At 45.1% G+C, this 18,673-nt stretch overlaps 2 protein-coding genes across 4 annotated transcripts in view; one reads left to right on the top strand and one right to left on the bottom strand.

Moving 5' to 3' along the window:
- LOC134207309 (mucin-2) overlaps positions 1 to 15,967 on the top strand; it is a 630,356-nt gene extending 614,389 nt beyond the window's left edge. For all 3 annotated transcript variants that reach the window (XM_062683031.1, XM_062683032.1, XM_062683033.1), the window contains 2 exons: positions 12,869 to 13,029; positions 13,094 to 15,967. In XM_062683031.1, coding sequence (XP_062539015.1) covers positions 12,869 to 13,029; positions 13,094 to 14,763 — 1,831 coding nt within the window. In that variant the 3' untranslated portion in view covers positions 14,764 to 15,967. The remainder of the gene's footprint in view (positions 1 to 12,868; positions 13,030 to 13,093) is intronic.
- Positions 15,968 to 16,219: 252 nt separating this feature from the next.
- Positions 16,220 to 17,104, bottom strand: LOC134207311 (exosome complex component RRP46). Its single transcript, XM_062683034.1, has 2 exons — positions 16,872 to 17,104; positions 16,220 to 16,812 (listed from the first exon to the last, which is right to left on the bottom strand). The coding sequence occupies exons 1-2, from the start codon at positions 16,963 to 16,965 to the stop codon at positions 16,253 to 16,255; spliced, it is 654 nt and encodes a 217-aa protein (XP_062539018.1). The 5' UTR covers positions 16,966 to 17,104; the 3' UTR covers positions 16,220 to 16,252.
- Between the last annotated feature and the right edge of the window lie 1,569 nt (positions 17,105 to 18,673).

Below are 18,673 nucleotides of genomic sequence, written 5' to 3'. Positions count from 1 at the left end.
GCAAAAACTGCACACAAGCTCAGCGCCGCTCATGTTTTCGTGAAGACTGATTTTCTTTATACCCACCCACCTCTATCAGTAACGAATAACGTTTTACGAAAATTTTACAAAAAAATATAAATTTTTATTTTTAGTGAACTCTACCTCAACTTTCTACATAGTACATAATAATACTGTTTATTATCATAAATGTTACTCGTATCAGAACTGAACAAACCCACCCACCCCTAGACAAACCGTAACAATTTGTAACGCAACACACAGAGAACAGACGTTGAAGCTCCACTTGCCATGTTGTGATAACTTTTTACTGTTCATTTTGAAATTACTTTGGAATGTCGCCGGTATCCCGTGCATAATCAGCGCTAGCGTCATCAAAAAATGCCACTGTGCGCTAGTGTCGTTATGCATGCAAGAGCATACCAGCGCCATCGTGTTGTCAAAATGAGATTGTGAGTTGCAATGTCGACGTCGATGGCGTTGAGGTTCGGTGTGTTTGTTTACACATGTTTTGCAAGAAATTTTGTTCGAGCCTCCATGTCTGTTCTCTGTGCGCAACAGTCCCATCCACCTCTTAAGGTCACTCCTGACGGAAATCAGTTTTCGTCCCAGCATGCGTGAAAAAATAAAAATGGCAGTTGTGCGTTGCTTCCGTATCGAATGGTGTGCCCTTGAAAACGCGAGTACTTTAAAAATTGGTTGGTGACCTTAACTGCCGTAATCTGACAAAATGACGTATGCACCCAGAGCCGTAGCGTGGACTCTCAGCGCCCTTGGCGAAACCTTTTTAGGCGCCCCTTTCTTACTAAGTGAAATAATAGATTTATAATTCCCAATGTTTAAGTAAACGAAATGCTCTTGGAGCTCACTAAAAGAGCTCATTGCATATTTACTGGCCTTACAGCCGGATACTGCCCGAGTAGATATCATTTGGAAAATATTGGCCAGGTTCAGAATGATATATTTCGTTTCTGTAACATGGGACGTGGAGCCTCCGAACATCTGTTCTACTAAATTTCTAAAAAAAATGGCTTCATGCAATCAGGAGAAATTTCGACTGATAACCCTGAAGGTAAGGGGTTTTATTATTTCAATTTTTCCGGACTGGGATAACACGGATCTTAGGTTGTTTACAAGATGCGAATAGTCATTGGCGTAAATAAGAGAAGGCAAGGGGGGGGACTTAGCCCACCCTAGAAAAAATAGCCCCCCCTAGGATTAGTTAGCAGTGATATCAATTTTCAAGATATAGCATAATAAATTACTGAAAAAAATTGAAGACAAAAGAGTTATTTCCCATATTCACCCTATCATAATGAAATGAGTGGAAACAAATAAGCTTGTTTCTCATTTCTAAGAAAGATTCCTGTGTGGCAGTGAAATTGCACTTGGCGTAATTATTAAAAGTCAATATCTAATGAATCGCCTGCTTTGAGCGTGCTTACAGCGGCACACTAGGAGTTAACTTTCGAAAATCAGTATGGCGAAAAGCATCTAAGGATTAATATCTCGAAAATAATCACCTTCATCGAAAAAATATTTGGTAGGCGTAGTAGCGGACACCTTCCTACATAACCGGTACCAAATATTTTTTCATGAAAAGCTCCTAATTTTGAGAAAACCCGCATTAGATGTCTTTCGCCATACAATTTTCTGACGGTTAACTCATGCTGGCTATTTTACGCATATACTATAGCGCCTGGATGTGGCAGCGGCGAGTAGAAAATCAGCCACTGCCAATAATTCATTGATTTGATAGCATCAAAGCAAGCTTGATATGAACAACAACGGAGAGCCACCAATATATCAATCAAAGCAATCGTGGTACTTTTCCAGCAGTCAAGGACATGTGGTCAACCATCACGGACTGGAGTGACAGTTTGCTAGCAGATTTCCGCTTGCCTAGCAGATTGATAATCTCCACAATTGCCATCAGCATCCGAGAAAATTTCTTTTTGAAATTTCTAAAGAATTCCTTTCAGAATCATCGAAGTATTCCAACCGGAATCCAGATGAACTCAGACTGGATTTCTTTCGGTATCGTTGAGGGATACCCTTGGGAATCTATGGGGATACCCTCCATAATCCATGGAGGATTTGCCTCAGAATCTCTCGTTAATTTGCTTCGAAATGCCTCCGGATTTGTTTCAGAGTACTTCGACGATTTGGTTCAGCACCCCTTGAATATTCATTTCGGAGTCTCTCGACGTTTTGCCTCGGAATCCCTTAATGATTTGCTTCGAAATCTCTCGACGAATTGCTTCGGAATCATTCGACAATTCGCTCCGGAGATACATCGACGGTTTGCTTCGGAATTCCTCGAAGATTAAGTTCGGACCCCCTCGACGATTTACTTCGGAATCCCTTGATGAATTGCTTTTGAATCATTCGATGATTTGCTTCGAAATCCTTCGATGATTTGCTTCGGGATCCCTCGAAGATTTGCTTCAACATCCCCTGAGGATTTCCTTCGGAATGGCTGGATGATTCTTCAAGGAATACCTGAAGGATTGGATTATCTTGTACATTCACAACGGAATCCCTGGTGGATTGCATTCAGAATTCCTGGAGGCAAGCCAATTGGATTCAACTAAGTTGTTGAACTCAATTGCTCTGTCAAAGTGTAGCATTTGACGCAATAGCCATACGCTATCAATTTGAGTCGTAATCATCGGCTGGTAAACAACACACACACTTCGATACTGTGGGTTACGCTTGAAATCACGTGCTTGAGAAAATAGAATGTTAGACCATATTTAACACATTACCACTTAGACAGCTAAATTAGGTGGTAAAATGTTCGAGATTTTGTTTTAAATAAGCTCAAAATAGAGAAAATAGATAAAGGAGCTATATGAGCTATTGATAGAACATGAGAAATATATAGAAAAATATAAAGTAGGAGGCATGAAACGGGCCTGTGATTGAACCCACGCCCTCCTGCGTATGGGGCAGAAGTGGTAGCCATATGACCACCAAACCCATTTGGAATATGTCAAATTATTACTATTCACCAAATATTCAACGACTTCGTTTTGTTTATTCACATATATGAACTTGTATAAGTTTTTGGTCTATTTGAATCCGAAATGCAATTGGATTAAATTCGGCCATAATGGCCATTTTTCTAAACTCAAATAAATAGTTTGTCTGAATAAAATGCCTTCCGAAACCGGGATTATTATGGCTGTAGCCTCTGAGGGAATCGCTTGAATCTAAATAACTTTAAACTAGTAAACGGATGACTCTCAGTGACCGGAAAAGCCATTTGACATGTTGATATATAAAATATTTTCTAATTTATATCTTTACCATTTTAGGTTTTGTAGTCGGTTTGTTATTGATTGCCCCTTAACTTATAATTCTGATCTATTCCTCAAAGCTGAAATCTTGATCTCGGCGCCCCCTGAGGCCTGGCGCCCTTGGCGGGGGCCAACCTGGCCAACCTCACGCTACGGCGCTGTATGCACCAAATTACAACATGCATGTTTTCTATTTTTCTGTTATGTTTTTCGACTATGTAAGCATCGGCGGCATCAAAATAACGTTGAATCGGAATTCCGTTTACAGTTAACGGAGAAACGCATCCCGTCAGCATGTCCGTTCTAGTATCGTATTGTACCTGCTGAAGTAGAACTCGATGCCTAGGAGGAGCGTACTGGTGGTCAGACACAATCGCAGATCTTCGTAGAACCTGTCTTCGAGCTAAAAGAAGAGTGCAACGTGCCAGAACAGACGCTGAAAAGGTCGACAGACGCCGGGTATTCCAGACAGCGAGCAGAGCTCTGAACTACGAGAATAAATGTAGTAAGAGAGCCTACTTTGAACAGCTGTACAGGATGGCAAACGATCCGTCCATGGGGAGACGCATACAGGATGGTGAGGTGACGGCTAGGACTAACAGCACGCCTCCTGAGAAATTCCCGGATATGTTGGCCAGAATAGTCGAAGGGTTGTTTCCGAGACATGAATCATCGAACTGGCCCGCTACCCGTACGAGTCAGTTGACGTACTACCGCTTGTGATTAACGAGGAGCTTATCGTAGCTGCAAGAAAACTTAAGCTCAATAAGGCACCAGGCCCGGATATCATGCCAACCCTGGTCCTTCGACATGCCATTCTTGCTGATCCAGATAGGTTCAGGAGCTGCCTCCAAAGATGCATGGACAAAGGAAACTTCCCTGATCGCTGGAAGCGGCAGAAATTGGTGCTATTACCGAAGCTTGGCAAATAGCCGGGAGACCCTTCGGCATACAGACCAATTTACCTACTCGACACAGCTGGAAAGCTGCTAAAGCAAGTTATCCTGAATAGATTGTCGGCTTATTCAGAGTGTGCTGGTGGCTTATCTAGCAACCAGTATGGTTTCCGTAAGGGCCGTTCGAAGCAATTCTATCGGCAGCAGACACGACTAAGATAGCGAGAGGTTTGAATAGACGACGAATGCACATTGTTCACCTCTGTGGCACTGTAGTCTCAACAGTTTTTCTTTCTTCAGGTCGAGTACCGTGCGGCAAAAGCCGTGAACCTTTTCGAATGATGGCTTCACCGGAAAAGTCTTATATTCAATACGAAGCCTTATCGCGGATCATCAAAACGCGCGACCTGGCACGGACGGAAGCAAACTTTAACCACTGTAATCGATCACTCCGGGCCCTCCTTAGCCGTGCGGTAAGACGCGCGGTTACAAAGCAAGACCATGCTGAGGGTGGCTGGGTTCGATTCCCGGTGCCGGTCTAGGCAATTTTCAAATTGGAAATTGTCTCGACTTCCCTGGGCATAAAAGTATCATCGTGTTAGCCTCATGATATACGAATGCAAAAATGGTAACTTGGCTTAGAAACCTCGCAATTAATAACTGTGGAAGTGCTTAATGAACACTAAGCTGCGAGGCGGCTCTGTCCCAGTGTGGGGATGTAATGCGCCAATAAGAAGAAGAAGAATCGATCACTTGACTTTCCAAGAGCGCAATCGGAAACACGTCTGCACAAAAAGCTAAAACTTTCCACAGAAAATGAAAAAAAATCAATAAAAAAATTGAAAATTTCCATAAATAAAAAAAAGCAATTTTCCATAAATGATTCCTTTTTTGTATTTGTTTTTGGAAATTTGATTTTGTTTTGTGGAAAATTCTTAATTGTTTATGGAACTTTTGCATTATTTGTACAAATTTTATATTTATTTATTGCCCATTCTCTGATTTCTTTATTGACCATTTCCTATTTTTTAATGGAAAATTTCTGATTCTTCGTGAAAATTTTATTTTGCTGCCTTCTCCAAATTGTTCCGGAGTTAGCCTACCAGGTTAACTCGTCACGATATCGAACCAAAATTATCAATCAAAGCCTATTGTATGCAAATTAGTTTGATGCAGATGGGCTAGGTTCTCCAAATTGTTCTGGAGTTCAGATAAATAAGTTTACCAGGCAAACTTTGCCTGGTATCAAGTAGTTATTTTGAAAATAAACCCGAGCTGCCGGCTGGCTGTAGAGATCATGTCGTTATAGTGTATGCGAAATGTGAGTGCCGTATCCAATGTAACAAGAGAACAGACGTTCATCTTCATTCGCTTGCTTGTGTAAAAGTTTGTACTGGCCATTTTAAAGTATGTCGTTATGCACCCGTTGCGCGGTGCTAGTGTGCTGATAAATATGGTTAGAATTGGCCGTGTTTTTCTTTTTAGCGCTAGTGTTCATTCCGAATTGCTCCTAAGCTCGCTCCTAGGTGGCATCACTACATTGTTTATGTAGTGTATGCCAACGCCATCACTTAGTGAAATTGAGTTTTTATGTCGGGCAGCCTGCGTTGGCGGCGCTGAGGTGCGATTTAAATCTTTACACACGTTTTTAACGAAATTTTGTTCGAGCATCCATGTCTGTTCTCTGTGACTAAAGGTCAAAAAGTTGTTTGAGCACCTTAGGGAACCTTAGGGAAGATCGGGTAACCAACCCCGGTGGGAACTATGGTCGTATGCTGACAGGGAAGGGGGGGTTTGCTCCTCTCCGGAGGTGCAAATCTTATTGAGCGTCTGTTCTCCATGTCAGGATCGGCTCACAACAGCGTCTGTTCTCCATGTTAGGGGCGGCTGATCATCGTCCGAGTGCCAGCGAGGGACTCTAAGTGAAACTGTGCACCATGGTCCTCCGGAAATTTAGGGGATTTGGTGTCAGGCCCTGCAAGCCAGCGTTTAAAAAATCATAAGCAACGAACAATCAACAAGAGAGTACGGACCGGAACCATCGGCGAAGACCACTGCGACGAAAAGGGACTAGCGATTGGAAACTCGGTTCGTGGAACTGCAAATCTCTCAACTTCATCGGAAGCACACGCATACTCGCCGATGTGCTCAAGGACCGTGGATTCGGCATCGTAGCGCTGCAGGAGGTTTGTTGGAAGGGATCAATGGTGCGAATGTTTAGAGGTAATCATACCATCTACCAGAGCTGCGGCAACACACACGAGCTGGGAACAGCTTTCATAGTGATAGGCGATAAGCAAAGGCGCGTGATCGGGTGGTGGCCGATCAATGAAAGAATGTGCAAGTTGAGGATCAAAGGCCGGTTCTTCAACTTCAGCATAATCAACGTCCATAGCCCACACTCCGGAAGCACTGATGATGATAAGGACGCATTCTACGCGCAGCTGGAACGTGAGTACGACAGCTGCCCAAGCCACGACGTCAAAATCATCATAGGAGATTTGAACGCTCAGGTTGGCCAAGAGGAGGAGTTTAGACCGACTATTGGAAAGCGCTCACCGGCTGACGAACGAAAACGGCCTACGACTAATTGATTTCGCCGCCTCCAAGAATATGGCCATTCGCAGCACCTACTTCCAACACAGCCTCCCGTATCGGTACACCTGGAGATCACCACTGCAGACAGAATCACAAATCGACTACGTTCTGATTGATGGACGGCACTTCTCCGACATTATCGACGTCAGGACGTATCGTGGCGCTAACATCGACTCTGACCACTATCTGGTGATGGTTAAACCACAGAGAACAGACATGGATGCTCGAACAAGATTTCGTTAAAAACGTGTGTAAAGATTTAAATCGCACCTCAGCGCCGCCAACGCAGGCTGCCCGACATAAAAACTCAATTTCACTAAGTGATGGCGTTGGCATACACTACATAAACAATGTAGTGATGCCACCTAGGAGCGAGCTTAGGAGCAATTCGGAATGAACACTAGCGCTAAAAAGAAAAACACGGCCAATTCTAACCATATTTATCAGCACACTAGCACCGCGCAACGGGTGCATAACGACATACTTTAAAATGGCCAGTACAAACTTTTACACAAGCAAGCGAATGAAGATGAACGTCTGTTCTCTGTGGTTAAACTGCGCCCAAAACTATCCGTTATCAACAATGTTCGGTACCGACGACCGCCGCGGTACGACGTGGAGCGAGTGAAGCAACCTGATGTCGTCACTGCATACGCGCAGCATCTCGAGGCAGCGTTGCCGGAAGAGGGTGAGCTCGATGGGGCCCCTCTTGAGGTCTGCTGGAATACAGTCAAAGCAGCCATTAACGACGCAGCGGAGAGCAACGTCGGGTACATGGGCCGAAGTCGACGGAACGATTGGTTCGACGAAGAGTGCAGACAGATTCTGGAGGAGAAGGACGCAGCGCGGGCGGTCGCGCTGCAGCAAGGTACCCGGCAGAACGTGGAACGTTATAGACGGAAGCGGAAACAGCAGACCCGCCTTTTTCAAGAGAAGAAACGCCGCCTGGAAGAAGCGGAGTGCGAGGAGATGGAACAGCTGTGCCGTTCTCAAGTTACACGCAAGTTCCATCAGAAGCTCAACGCATCCCGCAAAGGCTTCGTGCCGCGAGCCAAAATGTGCCGGGATAAGGATGGGAGCATCTTGACGGACGAACGTTTGGTGATCGAAAGGTGGAAGCAGCACTACGAGGAACATTTGAATGGCGCTGAGAGTACAGGCAGTGAAAGTCAAGGCAGCGGAGGAGATGACTACGTCAGTTCAGCGGACGATGGAAGCCAACCAGCCCCCACCTTGAGGGAAGTTAAGGATGCCATTCAACAGCTAAAGACCAATAAAGCAGCTGGTAAGGATGGTATCGGAGCTGAGCTCATCAAGATGGGCCCAGAAAAGCTGGCCACTTGCCTGCACAAACTGATAGTTAGAATCTGGGAAACCGAACAGCTACCGGAGGAGTGGAAGGAAGGGGTTATATGCCCCATCTACAAGAAAGGCGACAAACTGGAGGGTGAGAGCTTTCGAGCGATCACCATCCTTAATGACGCCTACAAAGTGATATCCCAGATCATCTTCCGTCGTCTGTCACCATTAGTAAACGAGTTCGTGGGAAGTTATCAAGCCGGCTTCGTTGACGACCGCTCGACAACGGACCAGATCTTTACTGTACGGCAAATCCTTCAAAAATGCCGTGAATACCAGGTCCCAACGCACCATCTGTTCGTTGTGATTTCATTGTGTGATCTTGTGATTTCAAGGCGGCATACGACAGTATAGATCGCGTAGAGCTATGGAAAATTATGGACGAGAACAACTTCCCTGGGAAGCTTACCAGACTGATCAAAGCAACGGTGGATGGTGTGCAAAACTGGTGCCTGTTTACTTCGCGGATGACATGGACATTGTCGGCCGAACATTTGCAAAGGTGGCAGAACTGTACACCCGCCTGAAACGTGAAGCAACAAAAGTTGGACTGGTGGTGAATGCGTCAAAGACAAAGTACATGCTTGTGGGCGGAACCGAGCGCGACAGGGCCCGCCTGGGAAGCAGTGTTACGATAGACGGGGATACCTTCGAGGTGGTCGAGGAATTCGTCTACCTCGGATCCTTGCTTACGGCTGACAACAACGTTAGTCGAGAAATACGAAGGCGCATCATCTGTGGAAGTCGGGCCTACTACGGGCTCCAGAAGAAACTGCGGTCGAAAAAGATTCGCCACCGCACCAAATGTGTCATGTACAAGACGCTTATAGGACCGGTTGTCCTCTACGAACATGAAACATGGACAATGCTCGAAGAGGACTTGCAAGCACTCGGAGTATTCGAGAGACGGGTGCTTAGGACCATCTTTGGCGGTGTGCAAGAAGACGGTGTGTGGCGGCGAAGAATGAACCATGATCTCGCCCAACTCTACGGCGAACCCAGTATCCAGAAGGTAGCTAAAGCCGGAAGGGTACGATGGGCAGGACATGTTGCAAGAATGCCGGACAGCAACCCTGCAAAGATGGTGTTCGCTTCCGATCCGGCAGGTACGAGACGGCGTGGAGCGCAGCGAGCGAGATGGGCAGACCAGGTGCAAAACGACTTGGCGAGCGTGGGGCGTATCCGAGGATGGAGAGATGCGGCTTCGAACCGTGCATTGTGGCGTCAAATTGTGGATTCAGTGTTATCTGTTTAGATGTTAACTAAATAAATGAAATGAACATCACGCGATCCATTGTTGCCATGATAAACCATATAAGTTTATCTGGAAATCCGTTTTCATGCAATCCGTTTTCAATCTATCATTTCTACAATACCTAACAATACCTGGGAGGAGCCAAAGTCTTAGCCCGTCAACGATACGCGGCTCTTGAGAAGGAAGTAAAACGCTCATGTCGACGGGACAAGCGAGCGTGGGCAGACTCTCTGGCCGACGAAGGAGAGAGAGCCGACGCAACCGGGGACATTCGCCTCCTCTACGATATCTCACGACGCTTAAGCGGGGCGAAGATGAATGCAACGATGCCTGTGAAAGACGCGAATGATCAGTTATTGACCGACCCAACTGACCAGCTGAAACGCTGGTTCGAGCACTTCGAACAACTTTTTCAAGTGCCAACCAGGCCATCACCACCTCGGCATGATCTGCCTAGGATCCGACGTATAACACGTGTCAATACCGAAGCTCCATCACTGCTAGAGATTCAAACAGCCATCCAAAGCATGAAATCGAATAAAGCCCCAGGGGTCGACCGCATATCAGCCGAGATGCTCAAAGCTGACCCCATGACATCCGCTCAACTACTGCATCGTTTATTTCGTAATATCTGGGACACCGCTACTTTCCCGGTCGACTGGATGCAAGATATCTTAGTGAAGGTGCCCAAAAAGTTCTGTGCAAAATTATCCTAGCCCAGATTCTGGAGAAGATCGATGCGACTCTCCGGCGGCAGCAAGCCGGATTCCGTGCCGGAAGATCCTGTGTGGACCATATTGTCACGCTCCTGACATTATTCTGGAGCAGGTCAACGAATTCCAAAAGTCCCTTTACTTGGTATTCATTGACTACGAAAAAGCTTTCGACCGTCTCAATCACGAGAATATGTGGGGCGCCCTGAGACGCAAGGGAGTTCCTGAGAAAATCGTCGGTCTCATCGAGGCACAGTACGAGGCCTTCTCGTGTAGAATTCTGCACAATGGGGTCTTGTCCGACCCTATTCGGGTCGTAGCTGGTGTGAGGCAAGGATGTATTCTATCACCGTTACTGTTCCTCATCGTAATCGACGAGATTCTGGTAGATGCGATTGACTGTGAACCAAACCGCGGGCTGTTATGGCAGCCTATAACCATGGAGCACCTAAACGACTTCGAATTGGCTGATGACGTTGCACTCCTCGCGCAACGGCGCTCTGATATGCAGAGTAAGCTCAACGACCTTGCCGAGCGCTTCTCTTCGGCAGGTTTAGTCATCAACGTCAACAAAACCAAATCGTTGGATGTAAACACGGTGACTCCTTCCAGTTTCACAGTAGCCGGGCAACCAGTGGAGAATGTTGAAAGCTTCCAATATCTTGGTAGCCAAATTGCATCAGACGGCAAGATCGACATAGGCGCACGGATCAAGAAAGCAAGGGCTGCCTTTGCGAGTTTAAGAAATATCTGGAAAAACAGGCAGATAAGTGAACGCACCAAAATACGAATTTTCAACTCTAACGTGAAATCTGTGCTGTTACACGCTAGCGAAACATGGTGTATATCAGTGGAGAACACTCAACGGTTGCAGGTGTTCATTAACAGATGCCTGCGGTATATAATTCGGGCCTGGTGGCCTCACAACTGGATCTCAAACAACGAGCTCCATCGTCGTTGTCACCAGAGGCCGATAGCAACAGAAATTCGGAATCGGAAGTGGGGCTGGGTCGGCCACACTCTACGTAGGGGCGGAAACGAAATATGTAAACAAGCATTAGACTGGAACCCAGCGGGATATCACCGAAGAAGCAGACCCAGAGGCTCATGGCGGCGAAGCTTCAATAAAGAAATAAAAGAAGTCGACCGAAATCTAACCTGGCAACAGGTTAAAGCGATAGCCGGGCAACGCTCAGGATGGAGGTCTTTCAAGTCGGCCCTTTGCACCACCGGAGGTGTACAGGATCCTTAAGTAAGTAAAGTAACAATACCTGGATTTGTTGATCCGTGCTAACTTCTCCATGGTCTAGGCTGCTTAACTTGCTGCTACTCGGTAGCTTACGTCCACCGTCGTCCGTCGGGGAAGAACAATGCGACCCGATAACCTGATAGGAATCGGAGAAACAGCGTCTTTGAACCTTGCGCTTGCTTGATGGCTTGCAGGGGGATAAAGCGTCCCTCTTCCGTCTATCTCCCGGCACCGACGAGGATGTTCTTCAGTTCCGGTGTGGGAATGATGTCCGCACTGAGGGGACCCCGACTATAGGGGGATCTGGACAGGTTCTTCATGCTAGGCGAGCCTTCGTCCACTGGGTGCCGGGGTCGACCCGGTCGTTCCGGTGGGGTCATGACGTCCGATTCTAAGGTGCCTCCTCTGTCTAGACAGGCAACGGCTCAAGCGTTGTAACAGAGTGTGTTGTTTTTGGCATGTTGGAAGCAACAGTATGGTGGATGGTAGCGTATGTATTGAAGAGGTGATTAAGGTTTGGCGGAAAAACCACCACTATTCTTTTTGGCCATCCGCTGTTTTTTTTTTTAGTATTTCTGTGGCCTCTAGTGTCTGATGAAATTTTCGTAAGACTCCGTTGCGGAGTGTTGGAAACTCAAGAGCCAACGCTGACGTTAGAGGTGGTAGTTTTAGCGACGGCTAGGCATGGATGTTATCGATCATTTAGTAGTTTTTCAATAACTCATTCCAGAGGCTAAATTTCAAAATGTGTTGTATGGTGGACTTCTAGTGCAAAGATTTATTTACAACTTTGCCTAACAGTTCGTTGTTTGAATTTCACTAATAACGGAGCTATAGCGCTAGTAGCAGTAACTTAGACTAAATGATTGCATGTTTGGTTATCATTTAGTATAAGTATAGCAACTAGCACCGTAACTCCTTTAGCAGTGGAATTCGAACATCGACCTGTTAAGGAGAGTTGTAGTAAAACCTTCGCTCTAAAAGTTGACCATACAACACATTTTGAAATTCAGCCTCTGGAATGAGTTATTGACAAACTACTAAATGATCGAACGCAGATTACTAAATGATCGATAACATGCTTGCGGCTAGATATCTGTTAGATGTCTTTGATTTCAGGGAATAGGAAACAGTCTTACCTGGTGATATCTTGTGTTGGCGTTTGCATTTTGCGAGATCTGGGTAGCGGGGAAGACAGTGGAAGATTCGTCGCTGGTGGCAGCGACAGATGGAGAAATGCATTTGAAGTTCTTCTGGAGATGTTTTGACATGCGTCAGGAAAAATTCTGCGATGCTTCTAGACAATGTGTTAGATTTGTAAAGTCATACAAAACTAACCATTTTTGCGGATTCACATGAATTGATAAATTGATTTAACAGACAGTATTACAACGTTTTGTCACACATGATGTTAGTTTTGCGGACTGGTCCTCATATATTGAATATAAAAATTATCTCTCATCATTTACTTATCAACCTCCTTTATCTCATTGCAGAAACGCCAAAACACTAGACTCTTCCAGCGGATATTGGGCTGAATCGCTGCCAGCCATGGATACCCCACTTTGCGCCGTAGTCGACCCAGTTCGAGACTTCCGTTGGCATGCACTCCGCTGTGGCGGTCCAGAAACAGCGGCCTTCCTGTGTGAATTGCCAGGTTGGTTCTATAAACTTTCTCCTTTCAAATAGTTTCTTATTATCGATTGACTTTCCAATTCCAGTTCCAGCATGGGCAACGGACTGCACCGTAACGTCGATGCCTTCGCTAACCGTGCAGTACATGTCGGACAGTGGCGCGGTCCAGTTGGCTCGCGATTGCGGCGAACAGGGCACCCGCCATATGTCGTGTCAGAGTAAGCTGGATCGGGACACGATCCTGCAGCAGTTGCAGTGCAGCGACCAGGAAAAGGATCCAGCTCAGGCCACCGAGAACAACAAGCTACCGGAGGAAGTAGTGGCGACTCCGAAACAGTCAGCAGCGCGGACTCCATCGCCGCAAATTTTGGAACAAGACATACTGACGGTGGTTTCCAATAATGACGAGGATAACAACATCAACGTCAGTCCGCACCAAATTGAGGATACGGTGAAGAACGTTATCAGCCAGCAGAATTACAAATCGATGTATGATGACGAAATGGACGGGGGGCAAGTTAGTGAAGCGATGAAGTTGGGTTCTTTGAAGTATAAGCTGATGTTCGACAAGAAGGATAAATTTGAGAAGAAAGGAGATCGAAAGGTAGATGAAGAAGAAGAGTTGATGATGGGTGATCAGCCGGATGAAACGGAGGCACAGCCGATCGATATAGTTCAACAGGCGGTTAAGCCAACGGAGGGAGATTCTGACGAGAGCTCAACCTATGGAGATGTTGGACGATCGTCGGTTGACGTGGCGGTGTCCAGTGAAACCGTAGTGGTTGAGAGCACCACGGTTGATTCGAGGTTGCGTCGAGCTACCGATGGAGAAGCCACAGAAACAACCGAAGCGGCCACCACGATGGAAGCTTCCACAACGCCTGTGACGACTACTACTATGGAACCTACGACGAGCAGCACCGGTAGTCATATTCTTCCGACAACGCCCAAGAAGGAAATCTCCGGCATTGGAGACCACTTCATACCACCGATGCTGATGGTGAAGGCAAGATTTACTTCCACGAGAGCCCATGTTGAGACTTCAAGCACTACGGAAATTGTAACGGAAACATCAGAGCCATCGTCGCCGAGTACGGTTGCTCCGCCTTCGACTACTGATGAGATAAGTACCGCTATTCTAACAGAAGAAACTTTTGCGGTGTCCGATAATGTGAGCGAAATCCAGATTGTAGAACTCGATGTCAAAGCGTCTTCCCTGGAAACTTCTACTTCTACGGAAGCGGACCTTACAACTGCTCACCACGTTGTTGATATAACGTTCGAGGATAACGTTAGTTCTAAGCTTGGAAGCATTAGTGTTACTACGCGCCCGTTTACAGTCGATGAGTTACAATCATCGTCCACTGCAGAGAACACAACCGGTGCTCCACAAACGACACCATCCGCCGCAGCCTTGTCGACTGCCACCACTCCTACAACAACTTCAACAGTTGCTCCTTCAACAACGACAACTCCTCCTGAAAGCTCAACCACGAGCCTTCCCATCACGACGCTGAAACCCACCACCGTTCACGTAACCGAGCATGAGCTGCACCAGGATCTCGATACGGAGTCCGCTGACACCTCCGCGACCGATGAACACGAAGACGAAACCATCAATCAGCAAAATAAGCTGCACAACAGCTTCTCCAACGTTGAAAACTATCAACCGTACAAACCGAACCGGCACCGCAGCCTATCCAAGCCGGAAGTGCACAACAGCCGCGGCAACTACATCAAGAAGATTCTCGGTTGAAGTCGGTAGGAGGCCCTGATGCGGCGATTGCCACTGACTACGGTTTTCGGTTGCTTCCCGGCGGGTGCCGTCATGCGCACCCCACGCACCTAGCAGGCGGTTATTTTTATTTTGGAAAATGTTCAACATTAAACAATAGGAAAGTAGTAGGTCATGAAAATAGAGGGGCGAGTCGGCAGAAAACTGAAAATTCTCTTCCCATTTCCAAAACGAGTCTTCAATTTCCTCAACAAGAAAAAAAAATTGGTAGCATCCGACGCCTGCGGTAGGCATCCGTTTGAACTTTTGATGACAATTCATAGTATATAAAATTATTTTTATTCTAAACCTTTAAATAATATTAGAAAGCAAATGCTACGTAGAGTAGATCTCCTATTTTAGGTTCTTAACAAAACTTGATGAATCAATCTTTCACAAACAGATTAAATACAGTTAGAGTTAAACTTTTAAAGAAGTAACAAAACAAAAAGAAACACGTTGCCAATCATTTGAGAAATTAAAATTAAACGAAATAAAGTATAGACATATAGAAAAGCAATTAGACAAGTTGTATGATTGACAAACTCTAATTCAGGATCTGTTCCAATTTGAGAATTGTTAAACACGTGGCGACGCAAAATTTCATCTAGTTAGCAAAGCTATTTTGTCAACTGTTATCGACATATCTATTGGATGCAGCAACAGACTAGAAACAAAATTTGAATTTAATTCAGAATTTATTCATCAATCAATGAAAGCTACTCTTCAATAAAGTTTATTTTACTTGAATCAGTGCAAATTTGCTACATGATTTTTACTTTTTTCGCATACAGAGACAGACGCATCAATACAATCAAACATTCATTTGGTGGACATTCCAAAGAGTTTCGTCAATTGGAACAGACCTTCGATTTACTCATCCTTAGCAGTGTAGTCAAACGTACACACAGAACAACACAAAAACACTATTCAGCCATTAAGTTGAATTCGACTGAAATCATGTGCTGAAGATTTGCGATAGCAAGTCAAATGTTAAAATCGAAGCACACGACGGTGGAACAGCAGTGAACGGACAGAAAAAAATAACATGAAGAACACTAGAAGTAATTACACACACACACAATCTTTCCGCACATGCAAAACTCTCATAAAACTTAACGTGGTTAGCTGGTAAGGCATTTACTGCTGTAAGGAGATGATTTTAATAAAAATTGATTGAATTTCACGGTTGACTTGTGTGCATCATTGCCTTGAGAACCCTTCGAAAGCCGCTTCTAGAACTGCCAGGCCTATTCTATGATATCCGATGCTAATGTTCTTCTTTTCCATAACAAAACAAAGATAGGTTTCGCTTTATATGCTTAAAACTAAATGTGCATAAATTCATTTTGCAAAAGTCAAATATTACAAAAATAAAGTTCAGAAACAGCCATGTGCCGTGATTTACCACAAACCAAAGAGAGGACACCTTACCGAATATTTTAAATAACAATTTCTTCCTGCCCCCTGCTCACAATACCTCCCGCTGCTTCGCCACTATGTTCCCGTAGAATTCAAAAACTTTCCCCACCGCTTGCTCGGCCATCTTCAGCGCCCGGTGGTACTGCTCCGTCGTAAACTTCCCGTGTGTGTAAATCGAAACCGTGTTTCTCGTACAGTTCTCAAACACGAAGGTGAACTTTGCCAGCGAGTCCTTCGACTGCAGCTCGTCCGGATCCAGAGCCAGCGTTCCATCCTGGCGCAAAACGCTGTGCACCGCCGCCACCAGATACTTCATTTCGATTCCACTGTTCATCAGCGCCAAACAAACCGCATTGATGGCACACGCCACCAGACCGCCCTGGTCCTGCATCTCCTGGATCTGGATCGAAATGGCTGTCCGCGGATGGAGACCGGTCAGGATTGCCGAATCGTATGTGCTCTTGATTAGACTTTCCAGCAGCCGGTCGTTCACGCTGCCCAGTCCGGTGCGGGGTTTGAAGCAGATATCGATGTAGGATTTCTCCACATCCATGTGCTGCAGCTTCACCTCGATGGGACCGTTCACCGACGCTACAACGGCCGTGGCACCTAGTGAAACGTAACATTGATAAGCAAGGCAGCATAGCTACTCGTAATGATTGACTTACCTTGAGTGAGCATTGCTGATCCATCAGATCTGGTCAGAAGATTCAGCTCACAGTGCATCGGCCGCAGCGAGTTCTCCGATTTGCCGACGGTCATTGTGGAACTTCTTTTAATTCTAGTAACAATGGCACTTATTTCTTTATCTAAAATGTGAAATTATTACAAATCGATTTCTTTTCAAAAAGTTGAGAAACAAGATGTTTTTGTTTGTGATTGCCGTCCAGCCGCACGCCGGTGTTTTGACAGACGAGGGGTGTGTCGATAGCTTACAGAATTTTCCTAAGCCCTCTATATGTGACAAGACGAACTATGCCATGTTTCATGCAACTTGCCATGCAAGCTGAGATCACCTGCACTGAACGAAAGCTTCCTCACAAAAGTATGTTGCTCCCGCCGTTTAACGAATGTCATTCACATCCCGAATCAACCCCGTGGCAAGACATGCTTTTCAGCGTAGCGAACATCTTCATAAATATGTCCAGCATACATTTTGAAAAGTACTTCTCCCGAATCGTGCGTTTACAAGCAACTACATTTTATCCAAACGTGTCCAAACTATTGTTGGCTACATATTTTCAAATTATTCAAAAATAATACCAGCTATTATGGGCATGTAAATATAATCCTAAAACATCTTTCTGCACACCATTTATTTCATTTCAATTTCACTATTGAATGTTGTTCGAATTGCATCCCCGGACCATTTCAACTGTGATGCTCATCACAGTATAAACAATAATAATATCTTTTGTTTGATTCGGAGCGGGAGAACAAGTTACGAAATATGATTTCGTGTAGCGTTTGATTTCACCTATCGATTCACTCCAATTCGTTAGTTTATTATATTTTATCATCAAATAACATAATTCCCATGGTCAAAGATGGAAATCTTGCAAATTATTTCGAAAACAATTTTCAGATTTAAACAAAACAAATAGTAAACAAAACACATAATGTTTATTTTCGTACAATAACAACGCTATTCAGCTGTATGTTTAATTATGATTGATTTATTGCATTTGATACTACAATACCAACCTTGTTCGCCCAAAAATGGAGAATCTATTCAACAACAGCAGTTCTATAAGCATGTTGAAATAAATGCTTAAGCTATCACCTTGCCTCGATTGTTCAACTGCAAAAACAATAAAAGAGCTACAACAACATTAATTCAACGCTTGTTACTACAAAGCTTATTACCCGAACTAAGAAAGCTTTTGTTCAATGTTTTACAAATAAAGGCTTCCCCAGACCTAAGCGATTTCATCGCCGCGACGGCGACAACCAGTCGCCGCGATTCTATCGTTGGGTCGCTGCAGGCAATATCCTATTTACGCTTACATACCTACGGCGACAGAATCGCTGTCGCCAAGCGATAGAATCGCGTCACGGCTATCGCGTCGCGTGTGTTTGGGGGAACCTTAAGGCTGTTTGATATACTGTTGTTTGTGTAACCACAGAGAACAGACGTTGAAGCTCCACTTGCCATGTTGTGATAACTTTTTACTGTTCATTTTGAAATTAGTTTGGAATGTCGCCGTTATCCCGTGCATAATCAGCGCTAGCGTCATCCAAAAATGCCACTGTGCGCTAGTGTTGTTATGCATGCAAGAGCATACCAGCGCCATCGTGTTGTCAAAATGAGATTGTGAGTTGCAATGTCGACGTCGATGACGTTGAGGTTCGGTGTGTTTGTTTACACATGTTTTGCAAGAAATTTTGTTCGAGCCTCCATGTCTGTTCTCTGTGGTGTAACCTAGAAGCACAGACAAACAGACATAACACATTGAACATTTACTCATTA

Source organism: Armigeres subalbatus, chromosome 1 (genome assembly GCF_024139115.2).
Source record: "Armigeres subalbatus isolate Guangzhou_Male chromosome 1, GZ_Asu_2, whole genome shotgun sequence".
Classification (NCBI taxonomy): Eukaryota; Metazoa; Arthropoda; class Insecta; order Diptera; family Culicidae; genus Armigeres; species Armigeres subalbatus.
The sequence above is the reverse complement of the archived record's forward strand: the minus strand, read 5'-3'. Positions and strand labels throughout refer to the sequence as shown.